Source organism: Saimiri boliviensis, chromosome 16 (genome assembly GCF_048565385.1).
Source record: "Saimiri boliviensis isolate mSaiBol1 chromosome 16, mSaiBol1.pri, whole genome shotgun sequence".
In the NCBI taxonomy this organism is placed as follows: Eukaryota; Metazoa; Chordata; class Mammalia; order Primates; family Cebidae; genus Saimiri; species Saimiri boliviensis.
Window position 1 is genome coordinate 36,815,718 of NC_133464.1, and position 22,829 is coordinate 36,838,546.

At 37.8% G+C, this 22,829-nt stretch overlaps 1 protein-coding gene across 5 annotated transcripts in view; it reads left to right on the forward strand.

Moving 5' to 3' along the window:
- Positions 1-16,348, forward strand: part of TBC1D4 (TBC1 domain family member 4) — a 178,937-nt gene extending 162,589 nt beyond the window's left edge. For 3 of the 5 annotated variants that reach the window (XM_074387606.1, XM_074387607.1, XM_074387608.1), the window contains 5 exons: positions 1,012-1,256; positions 5,573-5,732; positions 8,314-8,483; positions 11,702-11,878; positions 13,998-15,491. In XM_074387606.1, coding sequence (XP_074243707.1) covers positions 1,012-1,256; positions 5,573-5,732; positions 8,314-8,483; positions 11,702-11,878; positions 13,998-14,231 — 986 coding nt within the window. In that variant the 3' untranslated portion in view covers positions 14,232-15,491. Of the gene's footprint in view, positions 1-1,011; positions 1,257-5,572; positions 5,733-8,313; positions 8,484-11,701; positions 11,879-13,997 lie in introns of all 5 variants that reach the window. The other 2 variants (XM_010341673.3, XM_010341675.3) reach the window with 1 other exon arrangement.
- The last annotated feature ends 6,481 nt before the right edge of the window (positions 16,349-22,829 follow it).

Sequence of the window (22,829 nt, forward strand, 5' to 3'; positions counted from 1 at the left end):
TATCTTCCTCTTACTGACTCTGCAGAATTAATCTTATTGGTTCCTCGGGGGAACATCACTTCTAAGCATATGTGGGAGAAAACATTTTAAAGTCTGGCACTCTTGCAAGTTCTAACTGACATGAGTAATCATTTCACAAGGAAGCTAACATCTCCCTTGATTTTTGTGGTACTAGGAATGTCCCATACCAGTATACACAGCTTGAGTGTGAAGATGGGTTTGTTTCAGTATATAGAACTCTCCTTTTAGTGATGCAGGACTCACATTGCCAGTTCAAGTGTCTCTGTGGGAATTTTATACCCAGAAGTAAATTTTAGAGGGGAATTTATTTGAAAATGACCCTCTAGTTTCCTTGATATTTTTAGATACTGAAAAGAGAAAAGTGGTTTACATGGCGCATGGAGGTATCTTAAGAGCAAAGAGCAAAAGATATTTGAAAAAGAAGTTTTCTTCTGAATGATGGTCTGAATATAAAGCCAAACCAACCCAAAAACTCCCTCCAGTGTCATATTACAAGAACAGCAGAAACAAATCTTTATAGACTACAAAGATTTTCTTTTAAATAATATCTCTTCTAGACTTCTGGTTTCCTTTAGAAGGTAGTCTTTATATGAATTTAGAATTTACCTTGCTTTATAGTCAGAATAAGTTTTATATTTCATTTTTTCGGTATCTCTCCTATGTCATCAGTTTGTAGATTTTTATTCAAGTGTGTGTGTGTGTGTGTGTGTGTGTGTGTGTGTGTGTGTGTGCACGTGCTCATGCACGTGCTAGAAAGAAGTACTGGTTAGCATAACATATTTCCTCCCGTATAATATATGTGAAGATGTTATGGTAGCCTGACAGGACTAGGGACAAGAGAGAGAGACCTTACATGGCAACTTGAAGCAACTCTCACTGGTTTGGGAAAGAGTGTTCATTTATTCTTGGAGGTCACTGAATCGCGATTTCACTGTGGTCTCCAAGGAATGAGGACATTTCAAAAACTCTTTTTCTTCTTTTCCTCTGCAGGAAGGACATTTCCTACTCACCCTTACTTTTCAGTACAGCTTGGGGCAGGGCAGCTGTCGCTGTTTAACCTCCTGAAAGCCTATTCTTTGCTGGACAAAGAAGTGGGTTACTGTCAGGGGATCAGCTTCGTGGCTGGAGTCCTGCTTCTACACATGAGTGAAGAGCAAGCCTTTGAAATGCTGAAATTCCTCATGTATGACCTCGGCTTCCGCAAGCAGTACAGACCTGACATGATGTCGCTGCAGGTGAGGCACCTGCCCTCCCCAAGGAAGGTGTGAGACTGTTAACCGGAAATCTTGGCCCTCTTCTCGATTATGACAGTTCAGGTTTGAAGAAATTTAGACCCAGTGTCTTAGAACTTGGGTAAATATTGGGGCAAGTTTTAATTCACTTAGTGTGGGATTTGCTGTGTAAGTAAACTTCTAAGTGTATACAGCCTGTAGGGAGGAAACCTTTTCCATAAAATTCCTGAAGTGAGTAAATAAGTAATTGAAGGAAGGAAGGAAGGCGATGAGGACCCAATTTATGCCCTAAGTCTACGGGTTACATGGAGAAGGTATCAAGCATTCTTTATTCACTTTTCCTCCACTTGTCAATTGAAAAGGCTCATAGACCTTTTGTTTACAATGTGAAAATGACTTTATTCTTTTACTTCTGAGTGTACAAATAGCAGATATCATGTTATGGTTCTTTTTGAACATGTATTTCCCCTCCTTTATCTTCATGTAAGATAGTAAAATAGGCCTTTACAGAGGAAAACCTGTGAAAGCCAGTGGTGCTTTTTCAGTCTGCTTGTGTGTGTGTGTGTGTGTGTGTGTGTGTGTATGTGTGTGAGTGTGTGTGTGTGTGAGTGTGTGTGTGATGGAGTGTTGCTTTGACACTCAGGCTGGAGTGCAGTGGTGTGATCTCAGCTCACTGCAATCTCCGCCTCCTAGGTTAAAGCGATTCTCCTGCCTCAGCCTCCTGAGTAGCTGGGATTACTAGCAAGTGCCACCATGCCTGGCTGTTTTTTTGTATTTTTAGTAGAGACGGGGTTTCACCATGTTGGGCAAGCTGGTCTTAAACTGCTGACCTCAGGTGATCTGCACACCTCAGCCTCCCAGAGTGTTGGGATTATAGCCATGAGCCATTGAGTCTGTTCTCAGCAGGCTCTGAAGTAGCACCATGAAGATTTTTCAGTTATTTTGAGTGGGGTGTTAACTGCCACTGCTGTCTTTAGCTTACTTCAGACTCCCTGTTTCCACATTGCTCTCCTAGTTTATCACTTCTCTAAGTGGGTTGGTTGCTAATAAGCAGTTAAAATTTTGTCTATAGATATTTATCTCAAACAGTCACTTCCTGGCAATTTAAAGCTTTCAGTGGTTACAAATGTAAAACTATAAAAGAAGACTTTAAAGATGATGTTCAGGTTTTTCCTCCCTTGAAATGAAGTATGCATGACTCCCAGTTCATCATAATATTATGCTTTAGATAAGAAGTAATACTTTAAAGACACTTTTAAAATACAGTGTTTCTCCTGGTTCCCAGAGATGAGTTTTGGCTTTAATATCTCAATTGCCAATACATAACAAAAAATAATTGTGTTTTTACTCTGGGCATTATAGTAACTGATATTTTTTGAGAGTTTGAATGGAGATAAAAGAATTCCATATTTCTTTACTTTCTCGCAGTAACATTTTAGCTGGGTAGATAGGGCTTTGCTATCAACGTTAGGTTTTCTGGTGTGAGTTCATATGATTTGATTCCTCGTTGATGACTATTCATAGGTTCAACAAGTCAAATAATAAATGTGGAAAGTTTTTTTTTTTTTAAATTTCTAAACAGTTTATTTGTATCTTTTGTTTTGTTTTGTTTTTTGAGACAGTATCTTGCTCTGTCTCCCGGGCTAGAGTGGTGGCATGACCTTGTCTCACTACAACCTCCGCTGAGTAGCTGGGATTATGGGCATGCACCACCATGCCCTGCTAATTTTTTGTATTTTTAGTGGAGGTGGGGTTTTACAGTGTTGGCCAGGCTTGTCTCAAACTTCTGATCCACCCACCTCAGTCTCCCAAAGTGCTGGGATTAGAGGTGTGAGCCACCGCACCCAGCCACCTGTATCTTAATATCAGATAGGAATCAGATGCCCTTGTAAGGAATTAAGTAATTCAGATTTTCAGAAATAACAATTTGGTAGCTATTATTAGAATTTCCAAGATACAGGGAAGTACCTGTGAGTAGTGTTTAATTTGGGTCCATAGGTAAAAAGATATAGCTATCAGTTTAAAAATACAAAGAGTTTTCAGCTTAAAAATTCCTCATCAATTTGACATTACAAAAATTCATGTAAATGGGATTTATACATTTATTTAATATGGCCTATAAGTGCCAAGAAATATTTTATGTCTGTAATTTTGAAGATGCATGTGTTTAAAAATCTTTGGTGACAGCATTGCTGTAGGCCACAGTATTGGAGACCTTATTCTGGGAAAATGGGTCCTTTTGCTTTTTAAAGTGAAATACAACACTTTTCCAACTTCTGGAGCAGGAGATAGTGTCTGGGCCTAGCCAGCAGGATGTTTGGAAGTGTGCTGAAATGCCTCTTGCAGTGGCCTTGGACTCACTCCATAAGGTTTCTGATTTCTTGCTTCTCTGTTGGTGGCTCAGGTACTCCAGCTTTCTGCTTCAGTTACCTTATCTGTAAAATGTGGGGGTTGAGGTCTTTTACAACTTTAAATATCTGTATCTCATCACATTTGTTTCTGCTGCTCTCTGTGTTAAAGGTGTTACGTCTCTTCCTCTGAAGCCTTCAGTCTCCCCTTTTCTTCATCTCTCCGCTACCCTTGTCTCTCTCTGCATCTTTCCCCTCCAGTTACGGCTCTTTAATCTGAAGGTTTGCCTTGGTATCTATGAGGTAGAATTGAAGAATTATTTGTTCTTAGCAAACAGAATTTTATCATTAAAGCTTCCTTTGAAGGAAACCTGAATTGTGTTCTTATCTGCCCAATTATCTCTTGATGGAAGAAACCCTCTTAACCCCCAGTTGAGAATGTAGGGCAGCGGGGAGGGGGAATAGGATTCTCTTTAAAAAAATTAAATGTTGAAGTATTGCTTCTTTGTATAATCACAAGTGAACAGGAACAGTATGCTTTTGATGATGTGCTTTCTTTTTATGCTGCTAATTAGACGTTTTTGATTTTTGTGCTTATCAAAATACTGATTATTCTTCTGACAGATGCTCAGAATTTCTGGTTTCTACAATGTAAATGGTCTAAAGGAAATACATGCTTTTTTTTTTCAACATGAGTTGTTGAGATAATCTCATTAAAAAACAAACAAACAAACAAACAAACAAACAAACAAAACAAAACAAAACAAAAAAAACCTTTCTGTGTCTCCAGCTAAGCTTCTTATTTTATAGCTATGACTTCCTGTGGCTCTTTAATTCCCTTTTATTTACCGTTTGTGTGGAAACTGAGTTTCCAAAGACATTATTGTGGATAAGGATTGACCAAACAATTTTTTGTATTTATTTATAGTCCTTGATTTTTTTCTAAAGGATTCTATATTCTAGAAATAATTGTTGAATTCACAACATAATTGGTTATTTTTTTATATTTTCATAGAGCTATTTAAGAGTGATGTTTTAATAATTTCTTCTAGTGAAAGAAGTTCTAGATTTAATAAACATTTAATAAAATATTTTATACATTTTTACACCAAAATATCAAGCTTATAGAACTGATCAGGGAACCACCACTTATCTGTTAACTGTGTGGATAAAAATTTAATTAAAACACAATTCAGGAATTTGTTTGTTACTACTCCTTTATCTTTAGTGTTATAGATGTTAAGAGTTTGAAAGTTTCTGGATGCTGTCTTTATGATTTTTTGTTAAATGTCAGTAATCAACTCAATAGCCAAATGAAAGAAGTTTTTCTTTTAGTTCTAGAAACATTCATAAACAACTACACGTTTTGCTTTAATCCTATTTGTCATGAAAAATATGCTGCTGGAATAACTTGAATATTAGAAATAAAATCTCAAGCTTCTGGCCCTGTAACATTTTAAGCTTTAATTCTGTCCCTATAGTGCAGATTGTCTGGAGAGCCAGAACTCTTTCATAAATCACGTGCTGGTCCCAGCAGATAGAAATAAGCTTCTGCACTGAACATAGTAGATTCTTTAGAATGGAGGCTCTTCTGGAATTAGTCTGAAATTAGAAGGGATCTTCTATGAGGTTCCTGAGCCAGGACAGTTCTCATTAAATTCCAAAAGCAATGCCACAGAAGATAAATATCAATTTATCTCTATATACGTGATACTCAAACACACATGATAAAGACACTTGCCCAGTCTTCTCAGATGGACTTCCAGTGACTTGCTTTATGACTTCAGTTAAGTGAACTTGGATTTTAGTATCAACTTTAAAATCATAAAAATAAAGCAATATCACTTATATTTATATACAGTATGTGAATTTGTTATTAAATATTAGAATAATAAATTAAAATCCATGTATTTGATGCACATGCAAATAAATGCATAATATTTTATTTTTTCTTCTCCAAATTAACTTTAGATTCAAATGTACCAGCTGTCCAGGCTCCTTCATGACTATCACAGAGATCTCTACAATCACCTTGAAGAAAATGAAATCAGCCCCAGTCTTTATGCTGCCCCCTGGTTCCTCACACTGTTTGCCTCTCAGTTTTCATTAGGATTTGTAGCCAGAGTTTTTGGTAAGAGATATCTGTAATTAAATGGACAGTGTTATTTATTCCAAGGACTGTGTTTCTACTTCTAGCCATATAGTGCCCCTATTGTTTTCTCATGTGTTACACAGAATAGGAAATTGCTGGTGGAATTTAATAAACGTGCCTGGCTCTATTCTGATAGTAATTTTAAACCATATTTGTCTTACATAAAATTGAAATTAAAAGGGAAAGAGTAATTAGGCTCCTGTATTTGAGTAAGTTGTAATGGAGCTCTTATTTTCATTTATGCCTAAAAATCAGAGGGTATACTTCTAAAATCTGGGCTAGGGACAGACTCTGTATAATTTTCCAGATTTTTAGATAACATCTTTCTACCCCCCATCTTGCATTCAAAACACAAAAAAAAACATGTTCTTTAACTGGGTCAATGGAAGTACCTGTCTCAACATTGTTTCTAATGGCATTTCTTAGTCTTGATTTTTTTGTTGTTAACAGGATAACTTTACTTCCTGTTTCATTGCTTATGTAACCCTTCTTTCATGCTGAGGCAGTGCTTGGGAACAGTCTCTAAGACTGGTGGCTCAGGGAAGAAATGCTAACTACAGTCAGTAGAGCCCAGGGCAAGTTAGCGACTGGCTGCTTTAATCACAGTGTTTGGCACTGGGAATAGAAAGAGAGTGTAACATGGTTTATGTTCCCTTTGGAGGCCCTTAAATCTATTTGTAAGTCTTTGTATTTGTTTATTATTTAAAAAGCAAAAAGTCAAACAAGAACAACAACCAATTATTCATCAGAGGTTGGTTCTAATGATGTCGTTTAGGACCTCAATAGCCTTAGAGAGGGCTCCTTTAATTTTTATGTTCTGTTCATCTATTTAGTAGCCATGGTCAAAGCAGGCAGTATCCACTCACAACTGCACTTCTGCTCAATTGGAGCTTTTTGTCAAATTGTGAGTACTGGCTCTATTGTAGGTCATTGCCAGTGTTTGAAAAAATGAAATAGAAGAGCCTACGGTGAAGATATTAGGGAATATTACAAATAGTAAGGAAATATGTTGTTGGGAGAAACTTGTTTTGAGGATATATGTGTAATATGTGTATGTACCAGATTACAACGTACAATGTCTTTCTTATTGAGGGCTGTGGTTTGAAAGTTGAACACTGCATTAGCGATACTACAATTTATAAAGTGTAGCAGAAAAGTAAAGTTAAAATGCACTGAATCAAATGTTCACCACATTTTTTTGTTGTTGTTTATTGAATATACACTATTGCTTTTCTATACTGACATTTTCTCTGGAGCTTGGGTTCCTGTTAATGGGTCTTCTATAAGTCCTTTTGTTTGTGTGTTTTTCTTCCAGAGAATAGTCTACCACATCAAAATGTTTCAGGGCATCTCTCTTTGACTTACCCTTGGAAGCTTGATATCAAGAGTTCAAGAGACAAATGTCCTCAGTATCAGTTTTTTGTTATGAGAGTACAAATGATGCTGTTGGCTGTACAATAGTTCATCTCTCTTGTTTGAATTTATAAAAGAATAGAGACTGGCAGAAAATGGAAAGATGCGTGGACAAGAAGAATTACCGTTTGAAATAAAGATTTATGGTTCTCTCTTCATTAAGGACTCCCTGTTATATATTATTTATTAAAGAATGACACAGATTGAGAGAAACTTTCATACAAAAGTACTTGATACTTTTCTTTCTTTCTTTTTTTGTTTATCGGAGACCCAGTCTTGCTCTGTTGCCCAGGCTGGAGTGCAGCAGCATGATATCAGCTTACTGCAACCCCTGCCTCCTGGGTTCAAGCGATTCTCCTGCCTTAGCCTGTAGCTAAGACTACAGGCACGTGCCACCACACCCGGCTAATTTTTGAATTTTTTGTAGAGACAGGGTTTCACTATGTTGACCAGCGTGATCTCGAACTCCTGGCCTTAAGTGATCCATTGGCCTCAGCCTCCCAAAGTATTGGGATTATAGGCATGAGCCACCACACCCAGCCTAGTACTTGATACTTTTGAAAAGTATTGCATGTTTGTATTTGTAAGAAAGCAGGGCTTTGAGTTAGGGTAGCTCTTATTTTTCTCTTCTGATTGAGGTTATATGTTTGTTGTTATTTGTTTTTATTTTTCTTATAAGTTTTTTTTTTTAATTTCCTGGTATGGTATAGATTTAATTACATAGCTGGTTCATTTACTTTTTATTATGGTAATGAGAGTTGGAATAGTACTAATTTGTTATGTAAATTTGTTTTTGTATTCCTGTTGCAAAGAAAAATCTAAATATCAGTTGAATAACTGTCCTTGAGGTTTACTTTGTCGCCATTAAATTTGGCATTAAAAATTACAGATAGTACATGGACAGAGGTATATACTTTGTCCATTTTTACTCTGGCTTTATCTGAGATTCTTAAGAGGAATATTAAAACATCTGCTTATATGTTTAGTTATATTACCTTTTTATTTTTAAAAAAGCTAGATGCTTTCGACTAGTTTTCTTTTGCAAAATATGTAAAACAAGTAAACAAAAACCTTTAGCACAAATAGCATGCTTTTCACAAGAGTGGATGCATGATTTTGATCATGAAAATTATATCTCTTCTTTTAGATATTATTTTTCTTCAGGGAACTGAAGTTATATTTAAGATTGCACTCAGCCTACTGAGCAGCCAAGAGACACTTATAATGGAATGTGAAAGCTTTGAAAATATTGTTGAGTTCCTTAAAAGCACGCTACCTGATATGAATACCTCTGAAATGGAAAAAATTATTACCCAGGTATGATTTAAATGCAAATATTATTATACAGCATGTTTTTTTAATTGAATATATATTAAATGCTTTAGCATGAAAATGTAGCTTTGCTTGACAGGTACAGTTTTTTTAGAGCTTTTTAAAAAATTTTGATCAGATACATTTTATTGAGAAAGGAGTCTATTGTAAAATTTCTACATTGTGACATTGCCTGTCTGGCTATGCACAGGAAATATGGTTTAGTGCTACGTAATGAGTTTTTCAGGAATCCTTTCAATATAAACCAATGCTAAACCTGAAGATAGAACTGGCAGAGTGAGGAAGGCCTGAAAATAAAATGAAATCCCCTTGCCTTTGTTATTTTGATAATTATGTTGTAATTAACATACACAAAGAGGACATGTAGCAAGAGTACAGGCTTTGGAATCAGAAGGTACTGGGTTTGTCTCTACTTCTAGCTCTTTAATTGGTTGTTTGGCTTGCACATATCAGGCTAATCATCTAAACCCTACCTGTCTGAATGGGACAGTACTGGACAAGTTCCAGAATGAGATGACACTGATCTGAGAGGTTTTATGAAACTTAAGTGAGGAGACTTGATGGATCAGTTTTTGTCCCTACAGGAAACATTCTCCCTCTGATGGTTCAAATGAAGGAACCATTTATAAAGGTGTGGGTAGGCTTAAGGGAATACAACATAGATGTCCAGGTGCCCAGGAACTAGTAACGTAGGGAAACTGTTCAAACCCCTGGTGCAGAGGGGCTGAGTGGAGGACATAATAGTGTTACTAGGCCCAGGGAGAGCCGGAACTGTGGACAAGTGTTCTGTGCTGGTTGTTGTGGTCTTGTAGAACTAGACAGGGAAGGATCAGAGAAGAAATACCCAACCCTTTTCTCCTGCCACTTCTGATCTTGTGCTGGCATCTTCTATTCACCAAACGGAACCAGAAGCCAGCCAGAAAGAAAGCGTGGGGAATTGTCTGTCTCCTAGGGTACAATAGAATGGATGAGGGCAGAGAATGGATCTGAGAAGCAAATTGAGAGTAATCTGCATACCAGTATACAGCTACCACTCACCTGGTCCTTATGAAGAGTTAGGGACGCTTCATAAGGACCAGGTGAGTGGTAGGTGTATATTACCGATGTTCAGATGCAGTGAACAAGCTTAAGAGCAGACTGATAGCTTGACTGTTATGCTTTATGAGCATTGATAAAGTTTACCCACTTTCCTGAAGGCACTTTTGATGGCAGAAAGACGATAGGGTTTAGAGAAAGGGAGTTTGGAGCCTCGTTCTGGTGCCCTGCACTTACTAGCTGTTGGGCAAGTATACAGGCTTTGGAATTAGAGATACTGGGTTTGCATCTACTTCTAGCTCTTAAATTGGTTGTTTGGCTTGCACACATCAGCCTAATTGTCTAAATTCTAGTTGTCCAGAACAGGATAGTACTGGACGAGTTCCAGAGTGGGATAATACTGATCTGAGAGGTTTGAGCAAGTTACAGCTTCTCTGAGTCTCAGCCTCTTCCTCTACAAAATGGGAATAACAAAAATGATTCTATTATAGTTTTATATTATTTTAGGAGCAAATATAACCAATATATTAAAGTATTTTGTATCCTGTAATTCTTACTATAATATGAACTCTTATTATATTAATTCATATAAAATTTTCTATTACATGGAGTCTAAATCATAAATATCTGTTAATAGTTTGTGTTTGTTAAAAATGCTCTATGAGCTTGAAAGTATAGCTTTTACTTATATATTTACTTGTTTATTAATTTTTCAGAAATAGCTTTCTTGACTGGAAAGGAATCAGATATTATGCTTTTAGAGATTTGAAGTCAGATATCACCTCCCTTCTAAAATTAATGAGGAAATCACCTGGCTTTACAGATTACTATTAGGATTAATGAGTAGAATTTATAGGCAGGTCAATTTGAACTTGATATTAGAGATAATTTCCTAACAATTAGAGTTGATTACTGTGAATGAAATGCTGATATTAAGGGAGACTTTGATGAACTTTATGGATACTGGAAAAAAATGCAAATAATGCAGAAAACCACAAAGAAGACAATGAAAGTAACTGCAAATCTCAACATCTAGAGATAAGCTTTGAAACTATTACATGTTTCTTTGCTTATATATACATATAAAAATGTATATAGTTTTACATAAATGAAATCAAACTCTATATGCTATTGTGGAACTTGATTTATAATTTAAAAAAATATAGCATATTAGATTTTTTCCCAATACATATAAATCCATATTGTCATTTTTAATGGTTGTGTAATAATCCATTGTATCCATACCCATGAGGTAAGGAAAAGATGATGGTTATTTGAGGATGACCAGTTACTCTAGAAATTCTCTTACTAAAATTCAAATGTTTGAGTAACTCTAGTAGTAATTAGTAGAGTAAGTCAGGTTTTTGTGATTTCTTTTTTCTTTTCAGTGTTGGTGTAGACACCATTGCTTGTTCAATGTAGTCATCAGGCTGCTGTCTCTCGTTTCCCTAGGAAGTTTGTAGTTACTGTCCTCTAGCTTCAAAGCAAAGCTATCTTCCTATTTAGTGGTGATATGGGAGAGCAATAACAGCCCTAATTAAACCTTACTGCCCTGGACAGTGCTCACAATGTACAGTTTTGAGGATTCTCTGTGCAGTACAATATGTAAATGATGCTTAAGAGGCTTATAGGGAATAGCAAATGGTTGAAAAGTTTTATTAAGATCTTTCTGCTCCATTGGCAGATAAATTAGAAATGCTTTTGGTTGCTTTATTATAGTAATACCCTATGCAATTTTGCTTACTGATCAGCAGAGATTATCTCTGACATAATAATTACTCAATAACTAATGTTGTTTATCTAGTATACTACATTTTGGGAGACAGTTACTAGATTATGAATATCTTGGCTGCAAAATATACTTGGATGTTAATTTATTCTAGTGACTTGGCTTCATGAGAATGTTTCAATTGTATAGAAATAATCTGTTCTGTTTTTAAAGAAAAAATTTATTCTTTCACAGAAAGCTGTTTTTATGTTGACAGTGTAAGCTATATCTAATTTATTCTTGTACTGACAGTCACACCTGATTTTTTTTTCCTTTTTTATGCTTTAATGTTCTTCGTTAATAAGTATTTGGAAATATACATGAAATATATCAAGATCATACACAAGCTGTATCTTGTTAATACCAAAGGCTAGCATAACCCATGATGCTTTCATGGCAGGTTTTTGAGATGGATATTTCTAAGCAGTTGCATGCCTATGAGGTGGAGTATCATGTGCTACAGGATGAGCTTCAGGAGTCTTCATATGCCTGTGAGGATAGTGAACCTTTGGAGAAGCTGGAGAGGGCCAATAGCCAACTGAAAAGACAAAACATGGACCTCCTAGAAAAATTACAGGTAAAGAAATAAAGATTTGAGCAAAGAAGTTCTTTAGTGCCTCCTGCATACACGGAACTACCTCAGGAATGATAGGATGTGTGTGTAGAATGAACCATTGCTGACCAAGAGCCCATGTAGCAGACTGTCTAAGTGCTTTGGGGTTGCAGTTGACATGTTAAATTAAACATTACTTGGAAAAAGATGCACCCTCACAATATAGCTAAATGGCAGTTCAAAGTGGAATCTTTTTAAATACTTATTGCATGTTATACACATTTGTTTAAGTTCAAGGGAGGAAAAATTGAATGTAGGAAACTTTTTGAGCTGGAATCTGGAGGTTTGGTGGAGGAAATGAATGAGGACGGTCTTCAGTCAGGCTGGTTAGGAGGGTGCATGAATAAGGAAGACATGGCAGAGCAGCAGAGTTAGCCTGGCGTCAGTTTAAGATAGATGTTGGAGAAAGGTAGGGTAAACATGGTGGAGGCAGAATTGTAAGTGACTTTCAGTGTCAAGCCAAAGAACATGGCTTTAATCCTGTCAAGAAGGAAATCTCTCAAAGTTTTTGAGCCATGCTGTAGAAACATCAATCTAGGAACCTTAACAAGGACAGGGAGAGAAGGTAAGGAGGCCTAGAAGTCATTTGTGAACATCTATTGGGGATGATGACAGTTGTCTAGACTAAAATGGGAATTGAAGGAGAGGGAGACATGTCTAGGTAAATTGAATGATTATTAATATCACATGTAATATTAATACATGTGGTATTAATACATCATTCCTATGTAATATTAATACATCATTCCTGCCATCAGGGAGTTCACAATTATTTGAGAATATAAAATACTACATGTCTGTCTCTAAGCACACACTTATACAAGCAATAAGCAATTTCTGACAAAATAATATTCTGTATTTGCCACCTGTATGCTGTGTGCTGTGTAGCCATGCCCTGATGCCCTGAGGGGTGGGGTTTAAGAGTGATCATGGGCGGGAGGCTAGCAGGTGATCCTTCTGAAGTCATCAGGGGAGATGACTCCTGAGTTTAGTGCCTAAAGGCTCCTTGGTTTCCACTTAACCACTCCTTTCCATTTCCCCAACACTACACCTGACTACAAACTAGAAAACACTAAAACTCTGCTTCTATATGGTGATTCACCTGTCAAGACCACTCAGGAGAGACAGGTTAGAAATGAGGGTTCTCTAAAGTAGTTGCTCCCTAAGAATTGGAACACTAATTTCCTTCACTTTGTCTTATATTGGCTCTGGGTCATGGAAAATTTTGAACTTTTTTTCCTATTCACAAAAGGGCAACATCATCTATTTTCAAAAAGAAAAATAAATGGTTGGTATATTGTCCATTTTTAGTTGGAGATTTCAATGGCGATTGAGTATTTGCCCTGATGAGGGAAGGTGGGATTGCACCTGTTTTATAATGATTCTTCTGAACTGTTGTAGACTTTTTAATTGGCAGTTCAGGGTAGTTATCATCAATTACTTGGCCACCCCTTACAGCTACAAAAACTGATGAAGACCCAAGTGTATGTTTGAAAAATGCCGTATTTCAGTGAGAGACAGAAAATCTCTTTTAGCACTGCAGGATAATGTCAGGAATCTCCTGTTTCTCCTTCAGCCAGGTCAGAGCGCACTTACTCAGGGGAACACCAGTGAGTGTAGACAGGTGTCCCCAAACTACGGCCCGCGGGCTGCATGTGGCCCCCTGAGGCCATTTATCCGCCCCCACCGCACTTCAGGAAGGGGCACCTCTTTCATTGGTGGTCAGTGAGAGGAGCACAGTATGTGGCGGCCCTCCAACGGTCTGAGGGACAGTGAACTGGCCCCCTGTGTAAAAAGTTTGGGGACACCTGGTGTAGAATAGGGACTCCTACTGTGGGTAAGGGGATTGATTTAGTATTGAATTATTAGTGTATTCAGTGAGAGGAGATAAATCATGATAATTCCATAGTTACATCTTTGTGAAACCTAATAAATCATCATTCCATGTAGGTTTTCAGAGTATTTGCTCCACATAATATTTTATTAGGTAACGTGAAAGTAATATGTGTAAGGACTGGCTACTATTACAATGAATGAGACTTCAAATTTTTGATTTGGAGGATTTTTTTTTTTCTCCAAACAGGTAGCTCATGCTAAAATCCAGACCTTGGAATCAAACCTGGAAAATCTTTTGACAAGAGAGACCAAAATGAAGTCTTTAATCCGGACCCTGGAACAAGAAAAAATGGCTTATCAAAAGACAGTGGAGCAACTCCGGAAGCTGCTGCCCACAGATGCTCTCAGCAATTGTGAACTGTTGCTGAGAGACCTGAACTGCAACCCTAACAACAAAGCCAAGATAGGAAATAAGCCATGATGGCAGAGGCGCAGCCTCAGCAGAAAGTGCTCCTTCGAATACCGCAGGAGGAAGAGCCTGTGTGCCGCTGGCCGGAGGCTGGACCCTGAAGGTGATGGAACCACCTAACACTGGTGCTGAGCTTCTAGTGGCAGCAGGTGGGCCTCGCGCTCCTCAGAGCATGCCAATTCTAAGCCGTTGGACATACGTAGATTGGTTTTTGTTGTTGTTACTATGTACATATATATATAAAATGAACATAGTTCATGCTTTCAGATAAAATGAGTAGATATATATTCAGAGGAATTTTTTTAGTCAGAACTTCATGAAATCCACACCAAAGGGAAGGTAAATGGAAGTTTCCCTTGGACACATATGAAACTTTTTGTCTTTATAGTGAAACAAAGCCAGAGCATCTTTGTATATTGAAATATACTTGAAAAAAATGAATGTATTTTTTTCTCCAAAGAACAGCATGTTTCACTCAGTGGTGGAAAGGTGGAAACATTTATGTCACTTTATGTGTATCTGTCTTAATATCTACTGACATTGTCTATATGAGGAAAATACTGATTACCAGTCATGCTCCTATGTGTTTTTCGGGAAGGTAGGGCCATTTCTCCCTGCCTGCTTTGTGCCAACGAGCATGCTGCATCTACATGCATTGTCAGTCTGGTTAGGCATTACTTTAAACATACATAAAGAAAGTAGGCCATTGTGGCTGAGTCTACCCAGCTCAAGGTAAAGGAGAATGTTGCTAATTTTGTAGCAAACCAGACCCGCATTATTACTCAAACTAAAAATATCACACCAGAAAAATTTAATTTAGGATTTAAAATGTCTAGATTAGCTTTCCGCCTTTTTATTTAAATAACTCATTCAGTTGTGAATGAATTCCTCTGTACTTGGTACCACAGTCACCAAATAACAAGGATTTGCCATTTTCCCACCAAATTGTGAGTGCTCTTCGTTTAGGTCTCTCTACCTTAAATTCGGTTTAAGGAAATGTAATTATGATTGGTTTTTTCCCAAAGATGACAAGCTGTGTTGAAATCCTTTTTTTTTTTTCTTTGTGCCAATTGACAGAATCTAATAAGCTCTAATCATCTCCCTTTCATGTGAAAATTTTTGCGAACTGTGAAATGCTTAGGAACAAGCTGTTGAAATCCGTTGGAAGGGAAAAGGAAAGTGGTCCTGGCTCAACGAAAACCTGCAATTCTGCGTTTTGACTCTCCACTTACTCAGCCTACAGATAGCTTATTAGAGGACATTCATGCATGCTGGGTATAGGCAAGGAAAGTAATTTTCAAAGTACGTATGCGGTTCTCTTTTTCAGAGATGATTTCAGAGATGATTCTATGATAGTGCCTCTGAAAGTTGATGCAGCATTTTTGCCTTTTCAAAAAGTATTTATCGTCACTGCTTTTTGCAGTACTTGTATTTTCACAGATGGATTATCTGGGGATAATTTTCTTCAAAGGGAGTTTGTTATACACAGTGAAAATTTATTATAGAGTAGAAGAGTAAATAGAGGTTTCAGAAAGCTTTGATGAACAGATGATGAACATCTGAAACCCCTCTACACTGTTACCCAGTGTGAATATGATGTGTTACAGCTCAGTGTGCCCTTGAATCCATGCAGTTTCTTAAAAAGACAATAAAATCTTACTAGTAAAGTTAATGTAGCTTCTAAGTTCTAGAAAATGCTGATTCTGTCTACCCCATTCAGTTGGGGGCTACTAGTTGATTTGTTGCTTGGATTTCCTGTTTCTCTATTTGTAGGAGGGTTTTTTTCTTTTTGCTGTCTGTTGATGAAAATTACTTCATGGGCGTGATACACAGATGTTAGCCAAGGAATCTATTGGGAAAGTTGGGAAAGAAACCTTTCCTTTCTGTTACTCAGTTTAAAGTAAACTATCCTGGATGTTTAGAATCAACATTAAGAGTTGCATTATGGTGTTCAGAGATTAAGCTGACTTGGATATGATATTTTCTTTTGAAAATGAATTTTCTTTTTCATTTGTGATTTTTTTTTTAAATGTGGCTCCAGTTATGCTTCATGCATTGTTACATCTTCATCAGGTTAATGTAGTGTCTAATTCCTTCGCAATAAATATATTGCTGCAGCTTTCTTGGCATATATTGTTACTTTTTGGGAGACAAGAAGCTCTTGATTAGAGTCTTTTACTACAGGGGTCCCTGGGTGCCTGTGCATGTCCTGTTATGAACCAGGCTGCATAGCGGGAGGTAAGTGGCGGTCGTGCGAGCAAGTATGACTGCCAGCTCCGACTCCTGTCAGATCAGCCACAGTGTTAGATTCTCATAGGAGCGCAAATCTTATTGTAAAATGAGCCTACAGGAGATATACGTTGCCTGTTCCTTAAGAGAATTGAATACCTGATGATCTGTCACTGTCTCCCGTCTCCCCCAGATGGGAGAGTTCAGGGTTCCCACTGATTCTACATTATGGTGAGTATAATAGAAATAAAGTGTACAATAAATGTGCTCGAATCATCCTGAAACTATCCCCTGCCACCAGTCTGTAGAAAAATTGCCTTCTATGAAACCAGTCCCTGGTGTCAAAAAGGTTGGGGACCACTGCTTTATAAGATCTGTGTGGTGAAACCCTATCTCTAGTGAAAAGAGAAAAATTTGCCAGCCATGGTGGCATGTGCCTGTAATCCCAGCTACTTGAGAGGCTGAAGCAGGAGAATCGTTTAAATCTGGGAGGCGGAGGTTACAGTGAGCCAATGTGCCACTGCACTGTAGTCTGGGCGACAGAGTGAGACTCCACCTCCAAAAAAAAGAAAAGAAAAGAAAACAAGATCTGCATGGTTTGGATTGTACCTACTTAAAATTGCTACACAATAATTCTTCCTAATAGAATCTGAGAAAACAAAGATAATTTAAGAGACATTTATGTAAGTACATTGTTACCAGGTTTCAACTTAAGTTTCTCAGTGGAGACTTTTGCTGATGATTTTAGAAAGAAAAATGGAAGCAACCACACTGACAGATTTGCATTCGACCCTTTCATTTCCCAGGCCCCCTCACAGATAGTAAAGGAGAGAAAGAGCACAAGAAAATACAAATCTTATCCCAGCACTCTGGGAGGCAGAGGCGGGTGGATCACGAGGTCAAGAGATCGAGATCATCCTGGTCAGCATGGTGAAACCCCATCTCTACTAAAAATACAAAAAATCAGCTGGGCATAGTGGCGTGTGCCTGTAATCCCAGCTACTCAGGAGGCTGAGGCAGGAGAATCGCCTGAACCCAGGAGGCAGAGGTTGCGGTGAGCCGAGGTCACGCCATTGCACTCCAGCCTGGGTAACGAGCGAAACTCCGTCTCAAAAAAAAAAGAAAATACAAATCTTTTCAATTGAATGCAGATAAATTAAGAATTAAGGACGCTTACTGATGGTTGTGATATGAATGTGTTTACATAAAATATGTATCTCGGAATAATCTCATATATATATTTATAATCTAATAAAAATGCACTGTATCTTCTTGCTAACTTTAGGACTAACACTTTTTAACTGTTTTGCACTTAATATAGTAGTTAAGCATTTTGAGAAGGAGTCACTGTAGTCTTAATAGTACAGTCTTTTAATCTCCATTTCATCACTATTTTACTAATTATTTTTTCACAGAGCCAGATTAAGAATAAGAAATCTACCATCTGATGGCATGGAGTATTTGGTCCTTCTACCATGATGTGACCTCTCATTATATCACCCATTAGCTGTGATGTAATGAGAATAGCACTGGATTTAGGGTGAGAAGTTTTAGCTGAGTCCCAGTTCCACCAATTTTATTTATTCATTTGACAAATAGTTTTTGTGAGTCTATTCCAGGCTAGATGCCAAGTATTCAGGGGTGGAGAAGATATAGTCCTTGTCCTAAAAGAGTTTGCATAGCCAAAGCAAGATTAAGAAAAAATAAATCTGGAGGCATCACATTACCCAACTTCAAACTATACTATAAGGCTATAGTCACCAAAACAGCATGGTACTGGTGTAAAAATAGGTACACAGACCAGTGGAACAGAATAGAGAACCCAGAAATAAAGCCAAATACTTACACTAACGGATCTTCTACAAAGCAAACAAAAGCATAAAGTGGGAAAAGGACACCCATTCAACAAATGGTGCGGGCATAATTGGCAAGCCACAGAGAAGAATGAAACAAGATCCTCATCTCTAACCTTATATAAAAATCAGGACTTAAATCCAAGACCTGAAACCATAAAAATTCTAGAAGATAACATTAGAAAAACTCTTCTAGACATTGGCTTAGGCAAAGACTTCATGACCAGAAACGCAAAAGCAAATGCAACAAAAACAAAGAAAAATAGATGGGAATTAACTAATCTAAAAAAATTCTGCACAGCAAAAGAAATATTCAGCAGAGTAAACGGACAATCCAAAAAGTGAGAGAAAATGTTCCCAATCTATACATCTGACAAAGGACAAATATCCAAAATCTACAAGGAACTCAAATCAGTAAGAAAAAAAAATCCCATCAAAAAGTAGGTTAAGGACATGAATAGACAATTCTCAAAAGAATTGTCACTGAATAGACAATTCTCAAAAGAATACACAAATGGCCAACAAACATATGAAAAAAAAATGCCCAACATCACTAATCATCAGGAAAATGCAAATCAAAGCCACAATGTGATACCACCTTATTCCTGCAAGAATGGCCATAATCAAAAACTCAAAAAATAATAGATGACGGCATGGATGTAATGAAAAGGGAATAGTTTTTTTTTATTTTTTTTATTTTTTTTTTTTAAATTTTTTTTTTTTTTTTTTTTTTTTTTTTTTTTTTTTTTTGAGACGGAGTTTCGCTCTTGTTACCCAGGCTGGAGTGCAATGGCGCGATCTCGGCTCACCGCAACCTCCGCCTCCTGGGTTCAAGCAATTCTCCTGCCTCAGCCTCCTGAGTAGCTGGGATTACAGGCACGTGCCACCATGCCCAGCTAATTTTTTGTATTTTTTGTAGAGACGGGGTTTCACCATGTTGACTAGGATGGTCTCGATCTCCTGACCTCGTGATCCACCCGCCTCAGCCTCCCAAAGTGCTGGGATTACAGGCTTGAGCCACCGCGCCCGGCCGAAAAGGGAATAGTTTTACACTGCTGGTGGGAATGTAAAGTAGGACAACCTCTATGGAAATAGTGTGCAGATTCCTTAAAAAAATAAAAGTAGATTCACTATTTGATCCAGCAAACCCATTACTGGATATCTACCTAGAGGAAAAGAAGCCATATGTTGACTTACATGTATATACATACGTATATACACACACATATACATACATACATATATATATATATATAAATATACATGCACATGCATAACTGTATATACGTGTGTGTGTGTGTGTGTGTGTGTGTGTGTGTGTGTTACATTTTCACTCATTGGTGGGCATTTGGGCTGGTTCCATACTTTTGCAATTGCAAATTGTGCTGCTATAAACATGCATATGCAAGTATCTTTTTGTATTATGATTTCTTTTCCTCTAGGTAGATACCCAGTAGAGGGATTTCTAGATCAAATGGTAGATCTATGTGTGTGTATATATATGTGTGTGTGTGTTTATATGTGTGTGTGTGTATGTGTGTGTATATATATATGTGTGTGTATGTATATATATATATGATATACTATTCCATGTTTATATATACATGCACATATATATACAAATGCATATGTATATGTGTATATTCCATATATATGTACACACACATATATATAAAGAATACTATAAATAGCAGTATTTCATTCCTTTTTATGGCTCAGTAGTATTCCATGTATATATATACACATGTGTGTATATATATGTGTAGGTTCCATGTAGCTTCCTCCCACATCTCAAGGATGTGCATTAGGTGAGCTGGCATGTCCAATTGTCCTAGTGTGAGTGATTGTGGGTAGGAGTGGCCCTGTGATGGGATGGCAAGCTAGTGGGGATTGGTTCCTGCTTGGGAACCCTGAGATGCTGGGATGGGCTCCAGCCAACCAAGCCCCAGAGCTGGAATAAACTGGTTGGAAAATGAATGAATGAATGAAAACAACTGATTGTAAAATGAAAAATGATAGAGCTTACAATCCATGTGTGACACTAACCAATGCAGTATGAAAGCGCTCAGCGAGCCCTCCATGTTTGTGATGGTTTTTTCAACTTCATGGTTGGAGGAGGTGCTCCTGACAATTTTTGCTTTTGCAAACGTTTGTTCCTTGATTCTCCCCATCACAACAACAAATGCTGTCATTCTCAGGTTCACCAAAGGGGGCAACTGATGATCTTACTTGCCTTTATGAATCTTTCTTAATGGTTGCATATAATTCACATGTATTTCAGCGATTGATATTAGAAGTGTTTGGGAACTTTATTTAGAGGTTAGGTGATGTTTTTGTGATCAGAAACATACAGTGGGAACACACCTTTTGTGTACATCTGTACATCAATTAGCTTCTGTTTCCTTGTACATTGCGTCACTGAAAGTCAGTTTCCAAGAACCTTACTATGATGTTAAGTGATGACTTACTGTTTATAAATCATAACTTTTTTCTTAATTTTGAAGTATTGTTACTATAGCTGCGTGGAGGTGTAGTGGGAGATGAGTCCCTGACAAACAAGGACTCTATCATGAAAGTCTTTGTAGACCATCAGAGGCCCTGTGAGGTGGCTCTGAGTTCTGCCTAGCAGACAATGACACCATTAGTGACTGGTAACCTGGAGAGGGACATCCGGTTTGCTCCAATTCATTTTATACATTTGGAGAGAAACTGGAGAGTAGGAATCTATACTTAGGTGATTGCAATTAAAAAAAGGGTCAAACAAAAAACAGAACAGTACAAGCCTGATCTAGAGCAGTGTGCTTTGGGAAGGAAGATGGCCTTTTACTTCTTCTCTTTCTGATATATGGTCACTGAAACTTGCAGTTTTGTCTGCAAAATGTTTGTCCCCTCTTTCCCCCATCCCCGCAGCAGCTGCCTTAGTTTATTCTTGTTCTTGCTCCGGTGAATTAAACTGAGACCATCACCCACTTCTAAGGGCGAATTCCTGAGCCACAGATACTGAACTAATTGGATTTTGTTTTGTGGCGTGAGAAACGCAAGCAGAGGATGGGGCTGAGTGGCTCAGTGGAGGAGCCGGGAAGGATCTAGGATTGAAAAGGAATTTACTGGAAGCATAGGAAGCAAGCAATAAAAAAGGTAAGTGAAGAGTTTTGGAGCAGTATGCTATTATCTCTTCAGTCTCCTCGTGACATTCAGTACAATGTCAATATCTTGGTGCTCCATGTTGTGGAACCAGATGTCCTTTGATACATTCTGTTTCAAGGTAGTGTAGCAGTGGGAGTTATGCCAAAGGGAGCATGCCCAAATATGGGCTATCATTTCTAACCTGCATTGCTCCTTGCGTTAGCGCTCTTCCCCTTGGCAAAGGGAACTTCCTGAAACATAAATCTTATCAAGTTTATCCTCAGCTTAAAACCCTTCAAAACCTTTTTCTTCCTGCCAGGATAAAATTCAGCTCCTAAAATGACACATTCAGTTTTTCCTGAGCATGTCGCTAATAACCTGTCCCGTTTAATCTCCTGCCTCTGGCCCCATCTTGTTCTGTGCTGAAATTGAGTGGCAAAAATCCATCCAGTTCCATGAACCGGCCATTCTTTTGCTTTGCACAAGCGGATCCTTTCTTCCACACTCCTTAGGGTTCACTCATGCAGGATACCCTTGGGTCTCTGTAATGGGAGGAACCCATCACACCCCTGCCTACAGCTTAAGGAGTAGCGTCACATCACTAGCTACCTGGGAGAAGGTACAGGGGAGGCGGGGCAAGGTGTGGTGAACTTCACACATAACTCAGCATCCCCGATGACATTGTGCATACCAAAAAATAAAAAGCTAACTTCATCTTTACCCTGCCAGAAAAACACGTAATGACCTTTGGAGAGAGAGGTGTAGTTATGCCTGGCACTTTCTGTTTCTTGACGGCCTAGTGTGGGTGGGTCAGACACTTTGCTAGATTGTAGGACCACAAAAATCTCTCTCTCTGAAATTCTCTGTGTCAGTTCTCATCTGATAAATGCACATTTTTTGTGAAAAAACAAGAGCATGCAGAATAACACTTTGTAAGTTGTAAAAGTGCTCTAGTGCTTTGCCCTTGATTGAAAATATGTTACATGCACGTACTATGTATAAGTTATATCCTATGCAGTATATTATGGCATACCTTATACGTCACATTAAATAGGTTATGATACAAGCTATGAATATAATAGGGCAGTTGTGCTGAATAATCCAGGAACATCATTTACATAGACTAATGTGGATGGTGCTCCCTAAAGTTGTGTAATGTAGCAGCTGATAAAATAGATCACATATTCTATCATATATGTATTATACTGAGAACTGTACCATGTATCTCACACTGTGGTCTATAGTAACATGATCTTATTATTCCGTTGTCTACATTGACATAATTTTATGATTCCAAAACACTCCTATCCAGGCAAAGTGTGTCATGGCTCATTAGAGTAACATCCCATGAGACCCATGAACTTTTCAATAGACAGTTTACATCCCAAGATTCTTTGAACCT